Source organism: Xyrauchen texanus, chromosome 31 (genome assembly GCF_025860055.1).
Source record: "Xyrauchen texanus isolate HMW12.3.18 chromosome 31, RBS_HiC_50CHRs, whole genome shotgun sequence".
Classification (NCBI taxonomy): domain Eukaryota; kingdom Metazoa; phylum Chordata; class Actinopteri; order Cypriniformes; family Catostomidae; genus Xyrauchen; species Xyrauchen texanus.
Window position 1 is genome coordinate 2,853,395 of NC_068306.1, and position 20,245 is coordinate 2,873,639.

A 20,245-nucleotide genomic window follows, 5' to 3' on the forward strand; every position below is an offset into this window, starting at 1 on the left:
TTGTTTATTTAACAAGACAAACGTAATGGGTACTTGACTAGTAGGGGCCTACATCAGAAAAAGTAACATCAGAAGACTACAGAGCACAAAGGAAGAGGTAGCCTGAGCAATAACAGGATATTTAGATTATGTATATAATTAATAGTTTTACTGATGTTTTATTTTTTTAAATATTTTTTCTTCATTAAGTTTTGGTTTGAAATACAATAAATAAATGAATTAAATAAAATAAATACAATAATAATAAACAAACAAACAATGGAATCACATTCATTTTTCAATTAAATTATTTACCATGGGTGCACCCTCTAAGTTACTTTACACATACCGGCATTCACAATTCCAATGAATAAATTCAAGTAAACAATGTAAATCCTTTTCAAAATATTCAGATGGATTCAACAGTTACATGTAACTAAACACAATCAAAGATTTAAGTTTAACATCAAAGATTCAAGTTCACGTCACATAAGAACAGTCTTTTTGTCCTCAAATTCTAGACTAGATATATTTCAATCCCATGGGAAAATAGGAAAACAGTCTCTGTGGTGAAAGTCTCTTACTTTGGTGAAGAAGATAGGAAGAGTGAAACACTACTGTGCTTGTAAGTCGCCATCTTTTAGTGTTAGGTTGGAAGGCTCACAATTAAATTGGAGATCCAGCTAGACCAAAAAACCTGGTCTGATCACAGAGAGTGCGTTATCAAACCAGGATGGACGTTTTTCAAACAATGAACATGTTTGCCTACTACACTGAGATCCCTTACTTTCAATGGATAGTTCAGAAACGCCCAGGTTTGGAAACACTCATTGATTACTACATTGAGATTCCCTATTTTCATTTGAAAAATGGCCAACTCGGATTGAAAACTCCCACAGAGAGTAAAACGCCCATTATTGTTCTGCAGAGACCTATACTTCGGATCATAGGTCAGCGTATACATATTGTGGATCATGATATAATTTGTTTAACAAAAAAGGCAAGTGAAACATACAATTATTTCTCCATAATGAGTAAGATATATTTTATTACTTCTCTATTCACGTCTTTTTTTCTTTTCTACAGGCACATGCAACCAACCATAGCATCAATGAGCTGCAGTGAACAAGCAATAAACCATGAATTTTAACTATGAAACTATGACCACAATTGCAAACAAAGAACTTCCACAATTATCACTTCAAAATACAACATGAAAATAAAACACTGTAATGAACCAAATAAAATGTTATCTGTTACATGGAAATAGTATTGCGTTTTATCACTCAATATTTTGGATTAATTAGACTGGCAACGATCTCACCAAGTTGAAATATTCACTCTGCGGTATACAAAGGACACAACTGACACTGGATGATCCGATGTAACAATGTTTCAATCAATTTAGTCCTGTTTGAGTGCAATTTCATAGGTTTTAAATACTTTTTAAAAGAGTTTAAAACAAGTTGAGAGCAAACATTTTTCTCGACTTCTCACCTAACCTGCATGTCTGAGGGGTGGCTTTGGCTCAGGTGGTAGAGCGGGTTGTCCAATAATCACAAGGTTGGATTCCTGGCCTGCATGACTCCACATGCCCAAGTGTCCTTGGGCAAGACACTGAACCCCAAGTTGCTCCCAATGGCAGGCTAGCACCTTGCATGGGTGCTCTGCCGTCATTGGTGTGTGAATGTGTGTTTCACTTGGTTAGAAGATTTCATGAACAGTGGAGTATCTTATTGTTTCCACGAGTAAGAAATTGTCATACCACCAGAAAGAATTTTCATCTTCTGGATCAATGAGAAAGTCGCTGTCGTTAGATTCTTGGGTTCTTGGCCTTGAAGTAGGTTTGTATGAAGCAGGGTTCAAAACCTCAGGCAAGAATGGCTGGCAAGAATCTACAAGGGAGCAGAAGATCCCTATTAAGAGTAAGAAGAGAACCATCCTTGTTTTCAGGACAAACAGTGTAGACAGGTAAATCAACTGCTTGCTTCATCACTACATTGACCTCAAACTTCCACTTGTCCGCTAACTTGTGCTTCCTACGGTGGCAGACATTTAGGGTGGCAGTAGCTCAGTTGGTGGAGTGGGTTGGCTGTTCGGATCCCAGCCCACACGACTCCACATGCCGAAGTGTCCTTGGGCAAGACACTGAACCCCAAGTTGCTACCAGTGGCAGGCTAGCACCTTACATAGCAGCTCTGCTGCCATTGGTGTATGAATGTGTGTGTGAATGGGTGAATGAGTCACAGTGTAAAGCACTTTGAATACCGTTAAGGTTAAAAAAGGCGCTATATAAGTGCAGACCATTTACCATTCTTCTCAGAACATGGTCACAGCCTCTAAGGAGGAATTGGCACACATTTGTCAAACCTACAGTAGCTTTGTTCCTTTCTGCACTATTAAGCACATTGCGTGAGGCAAGTATTTTGTTTTCTTTCAGTTGAGACTTTATGTGTTGGACTTTATGGGACTGCTGCAAACTCAATGTGGAATCTGGATATGGAAAACCAAAGGTAAGGCTCTGTAACTTCATGCATCATGCAATTATGTGCATGGACAAATAGCTTAACAAAATCTCTCCTATGGGCTTTGTCCTTTTCCTCTAATGTGCCAAGCATATCAAGCAAAGATCTATTGAAGCATTCCACAGGGTTCCTCTTGGGTGGTAGGGTGTCATTTAAATTTTCTGAATGCCTGTATGTCATAGAGCTCCTTGATAGTGGTGACTCAAAATCTGGAGCCTGGTCACTTTGAAGGCACTCAGGAAACCCATAATGCACGACGGAAAGATCCCATAGGCACTTTGCTACTGTTCTTGCCCTTTGGTTTTGTGTAGGAATAATCCCAGCATAGTTAGAAAAAAATCTGTCTATGCACACAGCGACCAAGTCCTAACTTTCTTTTCCACTTCAGCAGCCATTCTTGGCCAGTATGGATCAAGCCAAATTCAGAGTTCTCTATGTAATCCTTTGACCCATACAATCATTTGCACTGATTACAGTGAAGAATTCAAGTTTTTCTGGCAACACAAAGCAATAATTGATGGAATCTTTAAACCATTTCCTGTAAAGGACATCTTTTAACTTGAGATGGTTCCGTTCCCATAAAAAGGGGAAGATCAGGTAGTTCCTTTCTTACAGTGGGTGGGTTTTTTTCTCCCAAATCCAGGTGGAATATAACTTCTTGAAGGACTGGGTTAGCTCTTTGCTTGTCGACTAAATCTTTTGTCAGGTAAGGTATGAAAGGTAATAATCAGAATAGGTTTCTCACTCGTAACTGTCAAGTAGTGTCCTGGTGGAAGCAAGAGATACTACAAAGATCAGATAGGGATCATGGGTAGCTCAGCGAGCAATGGAGCTGACTACCACCCCTGGTGTCATGAGTTAGAATCTAGGGTGTGCTGAGTGACTCCAGCCAGGCTTCCAATGTAACCAAATTGTCCCGGTTGCTAGGGAGGGTTACCCTCTTTGTGACTGCAATATAGTGGTTTTCGCTCTCGATGGGGCACTTGGTAAATTGTCCGTGGAGATTGCAGGGAATAGCGTGAGCGTCCACACGTCTCTGTGGTAATGCGCCCAGCAAGCCACCAGATAAGATGCATGGGCAAACTGTCTCAGAAGCGGAGGCAACTAAGATTTGTCCTCCGCCACCTGGATTGAGTTGAGCAACTGTGCCACCACAAGGACTTAAGTGCTGCAAGCGATTTTTTTTATGGAATGGTATTCAGAAAATTGTCCTACTCTCTAAAAGACAACACTGAAACAAGTGCCCTGAGATTTATCAGAATGTCTCTGTGACAGCGGGCTCCAAAGCTGTCTGCCTTTCAATCATTTTGAGTACAGTGTTGAAGTTGAAGTGGATCATTGAGGCTTTATGTCACATACATATTTTGCTACTGTTGTGTTTGACAATCTTGGGAAGACACACAAATCCTCTGCTCGGTCTCAGCGGTATCTTTGGAGTGTGTTTTTTGAAAAGAGGGGGTGTGGCTAGTTCAACCACTAAGTCTCATTGAAGTTCCAGAACAGCAAAAATTGCTTACAGCACCTTTAACTATTGTCGTTGATTTTTTTTTTCTTTTATTTTATAACGACAGTTCCAAAGTAGATATTAATCATCAAACCAATAAAATCAGTCAACATTTAATCCACATTGACTGGTTAAGCTTTTATCACAATACAGCCAACAGCTAAGACAACAAAAATGTAATTAACATACAACTGTATCTGTTAAAATACTAATTTAGCCCACTCATAACAGAAAAGGATCATCAAGTTTTCTGAATCTTATAGTATTGAAAAATGGCCCCTCCCTTTGGTATTCGTGGTCATTTTTGACCGAAAGGGTCAGATGTATAACCCTTTATTATGATAATGAACAAGAACAATATATTTATACATTTCTTTAGGGATTTCATGCTTTTTTTTAATCTTATTTACGTGTACATTTCTCAATTTGACCATTAATTTGCATATACAAACAAGCTAATTTTTGGATAACAAGAAAATGAAATTCAGAACCTACACTTCTAAGTTGAAACATGAAGAAAAGGAGAATGTGAAAAACTGTTGGCAGATTGCTGCCATCTGGTAAATAAAATTTAAATAACATGACTTGAAAACGTAATGTAAATGTAATGCCAGTAACAACCAATAGGATGGCGGTAGCCACCTACTGTGTAGTCTGATGGCTTGTTGTAATCTAATTTTATATTTTGTCAAAAGATATGCATTTGGATATCTATTAAGACAATATCTATCAATTATTTGTCAACATTTAGCATTTTAAAATTGATTTAGCAGTTAATGTCATTATGCTTGCAATCAAACCTGACCATGGTGTTACAAAGACACAGAATAAGCATTTTTCTACCAATAATTTATTTCAAACATAAAAATGTAATATCTCAAAGTAAATGCATAATAATGTCATGAAAATGAATATCAAGAAACAGAAATGAAAATTAAATTAGAGTGTAAAATTTTCTATTGTAAAAACTAATTTTGCAAACTAATTTTTGCAATGGCTGTGAGCGCCACTTATTGATGCCCTAGTTATGTGTGCCTGTTCTGCATTGAGAGCATGTTAAATGTCACACCAATTCATTTGTGTGTTTTGCACTGAGGATATTTTAGTCACCACAATTTCTGTCTATTTTTTCCTGCATTGTGGCTGATTTATTGATTATATTTGACAGATGAAAATATATGCTGTTTTTTGGTCTTGCCCATTAATTTTCAATGGTCGGTCAATTTTGACCGCAAATACCAAAGGTGTTGCTTTTTTTTCTTTATGACCATGTGGACTTATCAAATCAAGCCCAATTTGTTTTTGTATGTTCAGAAGGCAAATGGAGTTAAAGTCACCAAGTCTTGTACTACTCAGACAAAGGAACCTACTTTTAGTAAATGAGGAAAATGTATTTTGATCAAAAATGGCCAAATACCATAGGAGGGTTAATACGATTACCTCCCCTAAACTTCCTTTGTTGAACAAGGACACATTTAATCACGGCAGGAGATTTTAAATGATGCTCTTGTGGGAGAAATTCCATCTTTGGGATTATCTGAATTTCCAGGTAGTTATTTGAAGCATTGATCCTGAAGATGGACTGCTCCCTGTGATTACTTTGGGCAATACTTTTTCATATGGGTCACTAGAATCCTTGCTGCCCTGAAACTTTTCCCACACGAAGAGCAGTGGTATGGTTTCTCTCCAGTATGAATTCTCTCGTGTGTTTTCAAGCTGTCTGACCAAGTAAAACTCTTTCCACAGTGTGAGCACTTGTAAGGTTTCTCTCCAGAATGAATTTTCTCGTGTTTTTTCAGGTTTCCTAACTGAGTGAAACTCCTTTCACATTGTGAGCACTTGTAAGGTTTCTCTCCAGTATGAATTCTCTCGTGTTTTTTCATGTTTTGCGAGCAAGTGAATCTCTTTTCACAGTGTGAACACTTGTATGGTTTCTCTCCTGTATGAATTCTCTCATGATTTTTTAAATGTTGTGACAGAGTGAAACTCTTTCCACAGTGTGAACACTTGTATGGTTTCTCTCCAGTATGAATTCTTTGATGCTCTTTCAAGTCGCTGGCTGTAATAAAGATCTTCCCACATTCAAAGCACATATGTGCCCCCACGCCGGTATGAATTTTCTGGTGCTCTTTAAAATAGAACAGGCGCGCAAAGCTTTTGCCACAAAAAGAACAATTGTGAGGCTTCTCATTTTTGTGAGTTTTCAGATGTTTTTTTAGAGATCGGGACAGAGCAAATGTTTTATCACACTTATCACATTCAAATGGCCGTTCTCCAGAGTGACAATGGAGATGATTTTTTAGATAATCTGCATATGCAAAACTTTTTCCACACTGATGGCATGTGAAAGGCCTTTCTCCTGTGTGAATTCTCATGTGTACATTAAGACTTCCTCTCTGTGAGAAACCTTTTCCACACTGATTGCAAGTGTAAGGCTTCTCTCCAGTGTGTATTCTTGTGTGAGCATTAAGATATTCTTTTTGCGTGAAACTTTTTCCACACTGAATACATGTGTAAGGTTTTTCTCCAGAGTGAATTCTCTTGTGCACATCAAGGTGTCCTTTATTATTGAAACGTTTCCCACACTGATGGCACGTATAAGGCTTCTCTCCAGTATGAATTCTCATGTGTATTTTAAGCAGGCATTTATAGGTGAAAATCTTTCCACACTGAGAGCAGGTGACAGCATTTTTGGCTGCTCTTTTTTGAGGCTTTTTTAGTAAGAAATTCTTCTTAGTCATCTCTTGACGTTGCTCTTTCACTTCCACCAGGTCTGAAACACAGTACAACACAGCAAGTTGACCAAGTTGATATGAAAATAAAAAAAGATGTCACCATACTAAAGTTTTTACATTACCAGTAGTCTGACTGACACATAACTGCTATAAAATGCTCACACACAAATTTGACATATTTTGGAAAGAATCTGATGCACAATTAATTAAATTAATGATGTCATTGAGTGATTATTAAACCGCAAAAGGCTGTGATTTAGTCTGCATGTGCTGTGCCCTTCAAAGTGAATGTGTGAAGCCGCTCATTCACTAAACACTAACGATTTGAGTACAATATGTGATGTGCAACATTGTAGAAGATGACAGAGAAGATTCACTGTGAAGCATGCAGCACATGCATATATTATTAAATCGCAGCATTTTGCACTTTAATAATCACACTGGGCCACAAAACCAACAGCTTATCTGGAAGTGTGAAGTTAATGTCAAAAAACACATAAATTGAAAAGCCTTCATCAAAATAAAAGCTCAATTAAACTAGATAAGTGAAATTGGAATAGGGACAGAAATATATTACAACTGTATAATAAAATGTGATATTCACTTTAATAATAATAACAATAATGATCTATAATAATAATATTCAAGCAATATTTGAAGAAGAAACCAGCTCAGCACCACCCTGTCTCAATAACCCTTCTGAATGGTTAATACCACCATGTTGAGGGACGGGTGTCTGCGACTAGTCTCCTGGAATACCAAGGGCCAACAAAGCTAGTAAGAGCTTAACACATTTACAGTATCTTAAGGCAGATATTATGTTAGACTTGGACTGTCTGCAATAGCTGATGAGCTGTCTAGGTTAGATCAGCTTGCTCGAGTACCCCACAATTGACGAAAACATTGCCAAGTGCCTTGGCAACACAATTACAGGATCAGAGATACAGGAGGTGATTAAATCCTTACAGTCTGGAAAGTCCCCTGGCCCTGACAGCTTTCCAGCTAAGTTTTATAAAGTTTTTGCCCCCCCTTTAAGTTCCTACTCTGGCAAAGCTATACAATGACTCCTTTAAAGAGGTCTCCCTCCCTCCTACTCTATCTGAGGCTTCCATTTCTATGCTCCTCAAAAATAATACTTATAGACCAATATCACCTTTGAATGTTGATTTCAAAATTCTGGCCAAAGTTTTATAAGAGACACTAGTATAGCTAACACTAGCAGGCTTCTCAACATTCTCTCCTCCCTTCCATCTGACTCACCTGAAATTATTGTGTCCCTAGATGCAGAGAAGGCCTTCAATAGCGTAGAATGGGGCTACTTGTTTTTTATTTTGGAAAAGTTTGGGTTTGACTCTAATTCTCTTGGATTTGGCTTATTTACTCTTCCCCAGTGGCATCCGTATATACTAATGGCATGCGGTCTCCCCCCTTCTCTCTTCAACGTGGGACACGACCAGGGTTGAGGAGTAACGGAATACATGTAACAGGATTATATATATAAAATACAAAATATAAGTAACTGTATTCCACTACAGTTACAGATTAAATAATTGGTAATTAGAATTCAGTTACATTCAAATAGTTTTTGATTACTGGAGTGATGTGTTACATTCATACGAACAGACAGAGAAGTTTGGAGCAGAAGAAATAGAAGTAAACCTTGTGTAAATTGCCAGCTTTATGCTAAGCTAAAATGGTATTTCTAGCCATTTTACATGCACACGTTACCAGGCACAATCATATTTTTTTTTAGGGCTGGGACGATTCATCAATGTCTATTCTAGAGTAAATCTTATGGACTGATGAAAAAAATGTATAGTCCCTACCAGATGGGTTCAAAAGTCTCCAAATATCTGTAAGTCCAAGATTTTTACACATCCTGTGAAGCATCAGTGTTGCTCTAGGGGGTTTGCACACATTTGCTTCACTATGATCAAGGACTGAGTCCATCGATAGAATAAAGTCTCTTGCCAATATTATATCATAAGGGGTGCCAGTGGCTTGCAACATCCCTTCAAGATCTATAAAAAAGCCCTGATCATCAGCAATAGGTGCTTAAATATTGGCCAAAATCAACTTTTGCCCTTGAATTTCTGCTAAAACAATAATTACTCTTCCTAATTTATCTTTAACCTGTTTGAGACATTTGAATTGTAGATGTTTACTTATCAATGTAATGACTCCCCTGCTCTTACTTGAGCCAGCACTAAAGAAAACACGTCCACCTCATATCTTCCCAAATTTTCAGCTTCCTGCAGGGAAAGATGTGGTTCTTGAAGAAACTCTACATCACACTTCTTATGTTTAAGAGAAAAATAACCTTCCTTCTTTTTATGGGGTGCCCCAACCCATTCACATACCACGTGGAAAGAGACACTGTACCGAAGGAGTGTTATTCCACAAAACAAACTCCAGCCCCTAGGCAGAACCAGCACAAAAATAAACAAAAATGGCGCACAGTTTCCTCGGATGGTCAAGTGGATGTTCACTGAGTCAGGCCCACTTGGCTGCAACATGAGTACCACAAGATAACTTACTCAGTCCATTGACTTTATGAAGGACGTCGATTGCTGTGGACAAGTAAATATTTTGCAGCTATCCTTAACATCTATTCTCAATTTGGCCGGGAACATCAGTGCAAATGCGACCTACTGTTGATGTAAGAGTTTCTTACATTCCTTGATGTGATCACATTTATCTTGTCGAATTTGCAAAGATTGGGAACAAGAAAATGCTGTGATTCTTCCAAGAAAGCCTTCCTTTACTCCTTGCCTCACATAACACGAGATCTGTATCAGATGATGTCAGAAATTTTGCCAGAATTGATTGGGGCCTGTCTCCCTAAGTGGATCACCAAGCCAGAACCCTATGAGCTTGCTCAATTTCCATCTTATGGCCTGTTATGTCGAGCAGACTTGGAAAGAGCCCTTCAAAGCATTTTACCAAATCCCGACCTTCTTTGTCCTCAGATATTCCAACAATTCGGATGCTACTCCGCTGGTTACGGTTCTCCAAATCCTCCAGTTTCTCCCAGAAGCATTCCAAATCCACACTGGTTGCTAGCAAATTAACAGCTAATTCCCTCTCCGATGACTCCAGATAATCGACATCCCCCACTGTTGTAACCACCTCAGTGAATTTAAACTCCATAGTAGTGATTAATCGACATATTACAGCAAGATCCTCCAAGACAGCAACGGCTTTCTTCAGCATTGCCAACACGTTCAACAATTCTCGCCAAATTTCCTTCACTTCACTGGCCAAATCGGCTCCTGGGCTTGCGGCCCGCTGCTCAGGGGTGTCAGTTTGAGCACGTAAGTAATGTCTCCAGCGCACAAGGATTTGAATTCTTGACATATTGTCTTCCTAGAACAGTTAAGAATCAGGGTGTATCGAATCTCACCGGTTTATGACACAAAAAGTAGCTTCAATATGCATCTCATGTCAGGAAATAAACGATGTTCGCAGGCTGGGGTATCACCCTCGAATTATTCGCAGATCGACTGGGGGAGGGGGTCTCCCTCAATAAATTTGCATGGAAAATGGGCGTCCCGATGCGTGAGGAATAATGTATTTCTTTGGTAAGTAGCCATATAATAAGCATGATCCGCTCCCCTTTGGAATCCTGATTATGGTTTATTTGCAGATAAAAATGGCTGACTATAAAAAACCTTATAATTATACTTGTTACTCACCGGCATTTGAGTCACGTCCAATATTGTTGCCACTTAGAGGTGGGAATCACAAGATAACTGGTGGTACGATATAATACAAATATTACGATAAATCACAATATTATATTATTGCGTTTCAAAACTAGGACATATTATGATATTTCCACTCAATGTTTCTCATTCGTCTTCATCGGACTTAAGAGAACTGTTTCCAAATCGCCAAATGAATTGGTAAATTAATATAATTTGGTACAAATACATGGTTAAATACATTTAACTTGGAGACCTAAAAAGGGTAGGTTTATTACATGACGCAACCAAAGCGAGAAGCTCCATATCCTTTTTGTCTAATCAATGCTTTACTCGTATGCCACAATAATTAATTAATTTTAATTGTCAGATTTTTTTTATTTATAATGAAATATAATATTTATAATGACAGGATTTCTCAGTAAATATTTATACAACCATCATCCAGTATTTGTGATATCTGCTGTAGTGTTTGCCCTACATGCATTTGAAGGACCCAGCAGACTTCATTTGAAATCGAAGAACGAACGTGTGTTTCGTCACTTAAAACAAAATCTGGCCAAAACAAATGTGTTTTCAGAATCAGAATCAGAATCAGCTTTATTGCCAAGTATGCTTACACATACAAGGAATTTGTCTAGGTGACAGGAGCTTCCTGTCTACAACAATACAAACAATACCAAAAACAGCAGCAAGACATAGGTAATTAAAAACAGAAAAGAACACAAAATAAATAATTATACATATACGTACATACACTCACCTTCATACATAACCACATACACACACGGAGTGCAAATCTAATACAATCTGTTATATAAAGAACAAAAAACTGTATATTATGTACAGAGCAATGTAAGTAATGGCAGAAGTGCATATGTTGGATAATATAAATTAAAATTAAAATTAAACTGTGTATTGCACATAATTATTGCTCAATGGGGCAATTTAATTGTTCATTAGATGGATGGCCTGAGGGAAAAAACTGTTCCTGTGCCTGACGGTTCTGGTGTTCAGAGCTCTGAAGCGCCGGCCAGAAGGCAACAGTTCAAAAAGGCAGTGGGCTGGGTGAGTTGGGTCCAGAGTGATTTTACCAGCCTTTTTCCTCACTCTGGAAGTGTATAGTTCTTGAAGGGGGGGCAGGGGGCAACCGATAATCCTCTCAGCAGACCGAACTGTCCTTTGAAGTCTTCTGATGTCTGATTTCGTAGCTGCACCAAACCAGACAGTTATAGAAGTGCAGAGGACAGACTCAATGACTGCTGAGTAGAACTGTTTCAGCAGCACTGGTGGCAGGTTGAACTTCCTCAGCTGGCGAAGGAAGTACAACCTCTGCTGGGCCTTTTTCACAATGGAGTCGATGTGTATCTCCACTTCAGGTCCTGTGAGATGGTAGTGCCCAGGAACCTGAATGACTCCACTGCTGCCACAGTGCTGTTTAGAATGGTGATGGGGGTCAGTGTTGGGGTGTTCCTCCTAAAGTCCACAATCATCTCCACTGTTTTGAGCGTGTTCCGCTCCAGGTTGTTTTGACTGCACCAGAAAGCCAGCCGTTCAACCTCCTTTCTATATGCAGACTCATCATCATCTCGGATGAGGCCGATGACAGTGGTGTTGTCTGCAAACTTCAGGAGCCTGACAGAGGGGTCCTTGGTGGTGCAGTCATTGGTGTACAGGGAGAAGAGTAGTGAGGAGAGCACACATCCCTGTAGTCATTAAGTCCTGCGATTTTAGGTTTCTTAGGGACGGGGATAATAACGGAGCGTTTGAAGCAGCATGGGACTTCACACTGCTCCAGTGATCTATTGAAGATCTGAGTGAAGAGGGGGGCCAGTTGGTCAGCACAGGAACGAAGGCAAGCTGGTGAGATGCCATCTGGTCCTGGAGCCTTCCTTGACCTTTGCTTCCAAAAGACACGGCACACATCATTCTCACAGATCTTGAGTGCAGGTAGTGTAGCAGGAGGGGGGTTGCAGGAGGTGTTAATGGTTGTGTGAAATGAAGGACCGAGTGCATGTGGGGTGTGAAATCGGGCCTTTCAAATCTGCAGTAAAACACATTCAGGTAGTCAGCCAGTCGTTGGTCCGCCACAGGGTTGGGGGTAGGAGTCCTGTAATTAGTAAGTTGTTTCAGGCCACTCCACACTGATGCAGGGTCGTTAGCTGAAAACTTGCTTTTCAGCTTCTCAGAGTAGCTTCTTTTAGCCACTCTGATTTCCCCATTCAGTGTGTTCCTGGCCTGATTATACAAGACTCTATCCCCACCCCTGTAAGCCTCCTCTTTGGCATGACGAAGCTGTCTGAGTTTTCCTGTGAACCATGGTTTATCATTGTTGAATGATAAAAATTTCCTAGTAGGGATGCATATATCCTCACAGAAACTGATGTATGATGTAACAGTATCTGTGAGCTCGTCCAGGTCTGTAGCTGCAGCTTCAAAAACACTCCAATCAGTGCAGTCAAAGCAGGCTTGTAGTTCCAGCTCTGCTTCATTAGTCCATCTCCTTATAGTCCTTACAACTGGCTTTGTTGATTTTAATTTCTGCCTGTAGGTCGGGAGAAGATGAACCAGACAGTGATCAGAGAGTCCCAAAGCTGCACGTGGGACAGAGCGATATGCATCCTTTAATGTTGTATAGCAGTGATCCAATATATTCCTGTCTCTGGTGGGGCATGTAATGTGCTGTCTGTATTTGGGCAGTTCGCGTGTGAGATTTGTTTTGTTAAAGTCCCCAAGAATAATAATAACAACTGAGTCCGGGTGTTGTTGTTCTGTGTCTGTGATTTGATCAGCCAGCTGTTGCAGCGCTAAGTTCCCAGACGCGTTTGGAGGAATGTAAACACTCACCAGAATAAACTAAGAAAACTCCCGCGGCGAGTAGAACGGCTTACAGTTAATACAGAGCGCTTCCAGATTAGGACAGCACATCCTCTTTAATGTTGTTACATCTGTACACTAACTTTTGTTGATTTAAAAGCATGTTCCACCGCCTCTCGTTTTCCCCGTTAACTCCGCGATGCGATCCGCTCTGAACAGCTGGAAGCCCGGCAGATGTAATGCGCTGTCCGGAATGGCTTCACTCAGCCAGGTTTCAGTGAAGCACAGTGCAGCAGAGTTTGAAAAGTCCTTATTAGTATGTTTGAGATGTAGTTCGTCCGTTTTGTTGGTAAGAGAGCGGAGATTTGCGAGATAAATGCTCGGCAGTGCTGTTCGAACGCTGCGCTGACGGAGTTTAACCAGCGCGCCAGCTCGTCTCCCTCGCCTGCGTCTCGTAACGCATCTAAACAACACAGCAGCGCCTCCAACTAAAATGTCCAGCAAAACGTCAGAATATTGAAAAAAACGGCAAACAATTATCTGGTATGTGCTGCCGAATGTTCAGCAGTTCGTCCCTGTTAAAACTGATTGGTAAAAGATTGCTAAACACAGGACAAACTAACAAAAACAACAAAAGAATTGGAGAGCTCCACACCGAGGCAGCCATCTGCGGCGCCATGTTGTATATATTTTCTCCATTTTATATTTTGAGTTTGTTTCGGTGGTTTGTAAAAGTTTGCCAGTGCAAACAGACGCTAAACCCCTTCTTACTGCCATTGGTCCATGTCATCGGTAGGTGTGACCTGGAGCTACAGACAATTAATCATCATAGTCGCAATTATTTTATTAATAATCGTTAACCATACTTCATAATCGTGACAGACTTACGACTTACCTTTTAAAAGGTAACCCTTTCTTTGTAACACATTCTGACATGACTGATCGATTTTCATGAAAATTTAAAACAACATTAAAGGGAAAAAAAAATACCTGAAGGAATAAAGTCATCATCATCTTCATCACTCTGTTGTTCCTCTCTTGTGTTTTCTTCTTTTACCTCTTCCTGCTTCACTTCAATCTTCACTGATGTCTGCAGCATCTGCTGTTCTTCATCATCTTCATCTTTCTGTTGTTTCTCTGTTGTGTTTTCTTCATCATCTTCATCTTTCTGTTGTTTCTCTGTTGTGTTTTCTTCATCATCTTCATCGGTCTGTTGTTCTTCTTTTACCTCCTGCTTCACTTCAATCTTCACTGGTGTCTGCAACATCTCTCCAGCATGAATCACATCCACCTGCTCTCTCATGATGAACATCTGAACACAAAAACATCATCATTATAATGGACTGACATTCAAACTCTAAAACATTATTATATGTTTATACACAAGAACAGATCTGTTAAACAACATAACTGTTTTTGAGAATACGTGTGCTTTGTGTTTGGTTTCATTTTCCTGACAGCAGGAATATTATCAGCCATTATAACTATATACTGTACAAAAATATTATCAGCTACATTGAATTCATCAACAAAAGTCGCTGTATTTAAAGAGATTCTTCTATTTGAAGAAAATCAATTGATTTTATCAGATTTCTGCTTGTTTTTCATGAAGCCGAATGCTTTTAAGCATCCAACACAAAACAATGCGACGTGCTAAGATAATAAGCTTCTTTTACGGTCATTAAAATGCCAATCTTGATGCACATACAACATAAATACATCAAATGATGTTAAATACATTAAACTCGTACCGAACTGGGCTCTCGGATTATCAGCTCTTCTTTCATCTTGTTTGATGGCGGTTAGAAAAACAACTGTCGGGGTTCTTCCGCCATCTACTGGACTGGAGTGAATCACAAACTGAGTTAGCCGGAAAAACTGAGACATATCCAGCTGCAGACCCGCAGCACCACCAGTTTCAGAACCCCAGTTTCAGAACCCCAGCGCCAGAACCTGAAGTGAGGGGCGGAGTTATTGACAATGAGACAAGCATGGCGGAGAGCATGGTGAGTTGTGTAACGTTTTTGACATCATGTTGTGAAAAATTATCGCATATAATAAGTTCAGCGTTTATCTGCTAAATATTTAATTTGTGCATAACTTTATCATCTTAATGAAGCTTGAATATGTTGTCATACTTTACTGTATTAAAAAAAAATTCTACGGATGGTTCGATACATTTTTGCGTGTTGTAAATGGGCCTTGCGGTGACGTTTTGAAGACATCTTGTGAAGGTGTTAAAGTGTTTGTTCCACGTTCCTCTGTTATATGCATTGTTTGTGAGTTAATGTTACCTTATAGTTGAGGTTTTTTTTTACGTTGAGATTATTGTGTGGTGCTTTCATCTGTTGTAGAGACATTTCGAATGAATGAAGACCACAAGGAAAAGGCCCGCTACAATCTCCTGGAACAGTCAGAAGCTTCCAGAGAGCCCTTTCTATTTCATTTTGTGTTCAGGGATGACATGGAGTTATTTTAGCAAGAATGTAAGGACAAAATGGGCCTGAGAGTGAATTCCTCATTTGATACATTTTAAGTTTAATTTATACAGGATTGTCATGATAAAATGGGCCTAGGGGTGAATTGGTCATTTGTTGTATATATTTTTATTGTTTCTTTTAAAATTATGCTGAATTTTCTCTCTTTTTAGTTTTTTGACATGTTTTATTTTACGTAAAGAAAAATGCATGCTGCACATGTTCTTGTGAAATAAAGTATATTTTATATAAAATGCCCATAAGTTTCAAGCATTATTTTTCACCATCATGATCAGGAAGTAACTCTCATAATACAATTAAACGGATAACTATATACAATTACATTACACAAGATCAATGTTTTAAAGTGCTTATTGTACTGTACCTTAAAGAATCATTATAACATACGTATAAAGTATGATGTTTCGTTTGTAATAAAAGCAAAGTACTCTCCAAAACGTTAGGTGGCGCTACTCGGTTTCGAACGTAAGCTCCGCCCCTCACTTCAGGTTCTGGCGCTGGGGTTCTGAAACTGGTGGTGTAGCCTACTCTCCAAAACGTTAGGTGGCGCTACTCGGTTTAGAACGTAAGCTCCGCCCCTCACTTCAGGTTCTGGCGCTGGGGTTCTGAAACTGGGGTTCTGAAACTGGTGGTGCTGCGGGTCTGCAGCTGGATACTATTGGAAAAACTAGCACAGTTCATCGTTTTAATTCAATTTTGCCAAGTCAAATCTATTTGAGATAACTACTGCAATTTTGACTAGTAATAAGTCACTTTGGCGAGATCTTAGTTCAGTGAGTCGTTCAACAAGGAGAGAAAGGATGCTCAATTATTTTTAAGCTGTTGTTTTTTAGGCCTAGTCCACACTAATGAGTTTTCGTTTGAAACGCACTCCAAAGTGGACAAATTTGAAAACGCCGTTTTCGCGTTGTGGTAAAACGGATGCTTTGGAAAATGATGAGGCATTTTTAGTCATGTGATCTATCCAACCAAAACAATCAATATGGCGGCCCGTGTTATAGCGGCGCTGTTGCGCCTGATACTCACTTTGATAGCGTTGTTAAATAATAAATGTCACTTTGTACAACATTCACATTGTGTTCCTTCAAAAGGTGAAGGGAAGTTTACTCCGTGTCCGGTGACGGAGTACGAGGACAATTGCGTTTCAGACCGTACACATAATGGGGATTTTCCACATGCGCAGTGACAATATTTAAGCGTTTTCATACATTTCAGTGTGGACGAGCAACTTATGGAAAACACTTGAAAACGTTAGTGTGGACGGAGAGTGTTTTCAAATGTATCCGGATTAATGTAGACATAGCCTTACTGTAGTGTTACAAAAAGCATACTCTGCAACCTCACAATGATAAAAATGCTTTGTTGTCATGTGTGGAAAAATGCTTATGATCACTGATATGTAATACACACTCACCGGCCACTTTATTAGGTACACCTGTACATCTAATTATTCATGCGATTATCTAATCAGCCAATCGTGTGATAGTAGTGTAATGCATAAAATTATGCAGATATGCGTTAGGAGCTGCAGTTAATGTTCAAATCAACTATCAGAATGGAGAAAATGTGATCTCAGTGATTTGGACTGTGGCATGATTGTTGGTGTCAGATGGGCTGGTTTGAGTATTTCTGTAACTGCTGATATCCTGGGATTTTCATGCGAAAGTAACGGGAGCCAGCTGGTAGATAGCTGTGCAGTGTGTAAACCTAACTCTCCTGATCTCAAGAGGTGCACTAGCGACTGACAGTAGGCTACAGAGGCTACAGCTGTAGCCTTTAGCCTCCTTGTTAGAGCACTCGCCTCCCACGCCGGAGACATTGGTTCGAGTCCCGTACAGAGCGGGTAGAACAGGAGTGTCACACGAACAGTCTCTAGAGTATAAAGAGACTGGTGCGAAAAACAAAACGCATCCAGCGTGTGGCAGATCCATGAGTGAACGCACCTTGTTAATGACAGAGGTCAGACTGGTCTGGTCCAAGCTGACAGGAAGGTGACAGTGAACCAAATAATCACTTGTTACAACAGTTCTATGCAAAAAAGCCATTTCTGAACATACAACACATAGAACATTGAGGCGGAAGGTCTACAGCAGCAGAAGACCCAGTTACCACTACTGTTAACTTAGAACAGGAAACTGAGGCTGCAGTGGGCACAGGCTCACCAAAACTGGACAGTAGACGATTGGAAAAACATCACCTGGTCTGACAAATCTGGATTTCTGCTGAGGTACACAAATGGTAGTTCAGTTCTTGGCTGACAGATGTGGAACCCGACATGGTCTTCTGCTGTTTTAGCCCATTCGCCTCAAGGTTCAACGTGCTGTGCATTCTGAGATGCTATTCTGCTCGCTACAATTGTACAGAGTTGTTTTAGGAGTTAGATCAACATTAGATTAATTTCTTTCTTCTGAAGTGAACAGTTTAGCAGATCAATCTGCTTCTTTATTTGTAGTCAATACATAGGCGTATATTTAGGTAGGGATGATTGGGACATTTCCCTTTCAATTTTCAGAAAATTGGGGAAAAAATAAATAAATCACATGTACATAAGTATTCACAGCATTTGCCATGACACTCAAAATTGAGCTCAGGTGCATCCTGTTTCCACTGATCATCCTTGAGATGTTTCTACAACTTGATTGGAGTCCACCTGTGGTAAATTCAGTTGATTGGACATGATTTGGAAAGGCACACACCCGTCTATATAAGGTCCTACAGTTAACGGTGCATGTCAGAGCACAAACCAAGCCTTGAAGTCAAGGAATTATAATAATAATAATAATAATAAATTTTATTTGTAATGCACTTTGCACATGAAGGAACATATCTCAAAGTGCTACAAGTGCACAGGTAAAAAAAACAAACAAAAAAAACAATAAAAATAGATTAAAACACTTAATAACAAAATTAAGAACAATTGGTGACAACAAGAACAGGATATGTTTTAAGAAAAAGCAGTTAAAAATAAGTGGGTCTTTAATTTATTTTTAAAAACCTCTATAGACTGTAGCGCCCTCAGGTGATTAGGGAGAGCATTCCACATTCGAGGCGCAGCTACCTGGAAGGCCCTATCTCCCATAGTACGGAGTTTGGACTTAGGAACCTGGAGTTTGTGGCTGTCAGAAGAGCGGAGATGTCGGTGTGGATTATGCAAAGTAATGAGTTCTTTAAGGTACACTGGTGCGCTACCGTAGACACACTGATAGGTCAGGAGACAGATCTTATAATCAATCCTGAGTTTAACAGGGAGCCAGTGAAGTGTTTGGAGGATGGGTGTGATGTGCTCAAATTTACGAACCCCCATCAGGACCCTGGCAGCGCAGTTCTGAATGTACTGCAATCTTTGTATGCTCCTGCCAGGGATCCCAACAAGTAGTGAATTGCAGTAGTCAAGCCTGGAGGAGACAAAGGCATGCACCAGCATCTCTGCATCAGAAAAAGAGAGGGAGGGGCGGAATTGTCTGTAGACCTCGAGGCATAGATCTGGGGAAGAGTACAGAAACATTTCTGCAGCATTGATGGTCCCAATGAGCACAGTGGCCTCCATCATCTGTAAATGGAAGAAGTTTGGAACCACCAGGACTCTTCCTAGAGCTGGCCGCCCATCCAAACTGAGTGATCGGGGGAGAAGGGTCTTAGACAGGGAGATGACCAAGAACCCGTTGGTCACTCTGACAGAGCTCCAGCGTTACTCTGTGGAGAGAGGAGAACCATCCAGAAGAAAAACCATCTCTGCAGCCCTCCACCAATCAGGCCTGTATGGTAGAGAAGCCACTCCTCAGTAAAAGGCACATGATAGCCTGCCTGGAGTTTGCCAAAAGGCACCTGAAGGACTCTCAGACCATGAGAAACAAAATTGTCTGGTCTGATGAAACAAAGATTGAACTCTTTGGCCTGAATGGCAAGCGTCATGTCTGGAGGAAACCAGGCACCGCTCATCACCTGGCCAATCCCATCCCTACAGTGAAGCATGGTGGTGGCAGCATCATGCTGTCGGGATGTTTTTCAGTGGCAGGAATCGGGAGACTAGTCAGGATCGAGTGAAAGATGAATGCAGCAATGTACAGAGACATCCTTGATGAAAACCTGCTTCAGAGCACTCTGGACCTCAGACTGGGGCGAAGGTTCCCTAAGCGCACAGCCAAGATAACAAAGGAGTGGCTACGGGACAACTCTGGTAATGTCCTTGAGTGGCCCAGCCAGAGCCCAGACTTGAACCCGATTGAACATCTCTGGAGAGATCTGAAAATGGCTGTGCACCGACGCTCCCCATCCAACCTGATGGAGCTTGAGAGGTCCTGCAAAGAAGAATGGGAGTTCCCAAAAATGGAAAAAGTTCCCAGTCCGTGCCGCCCCTACCCAGGCACACAGGATCACCTGGGTTCCAAAATAAGGGAGTGAAATTGTATGTTTTGTAAAATATAGGTTAATATAGCTTTTAATTAGTGTATTGGTATGCATCAGTTAGATTTATTATATTACA

At 40.1% G+C, this 20,245-nt stretch overlaps 1 protein-coding gene across 1 annotated transcript; it reads right to left on the minus strand.

The window, feature by feature from the left end:
- Positions 1-174: 174 nt before the first annotated feature.
- Positions 175-15,165, minus strand: LOC127624997 (zinc finger protein 501-like). Its single transcript, XM_052100022.1, has 3 exons — positions 15,016-15,165; positions 14,255-14,576; positions 175-6,781 (listed from the first exon to the last, which is right to left on the minus strand). Exons 1-3 carry the CDS (start codon positions 15,049-15,051, stop codon positions 5,604-5,606), a joined length of 1,536 nt encoding a protein of 511 aa, XP_051955982.1. The 5' UTR covers positions 15,052-15,165; the 3' UTR covers positions 175-5,603.
- Between the last annotated feature and the right edge of the window lie 5,080 nt (positions 15,166-20,245).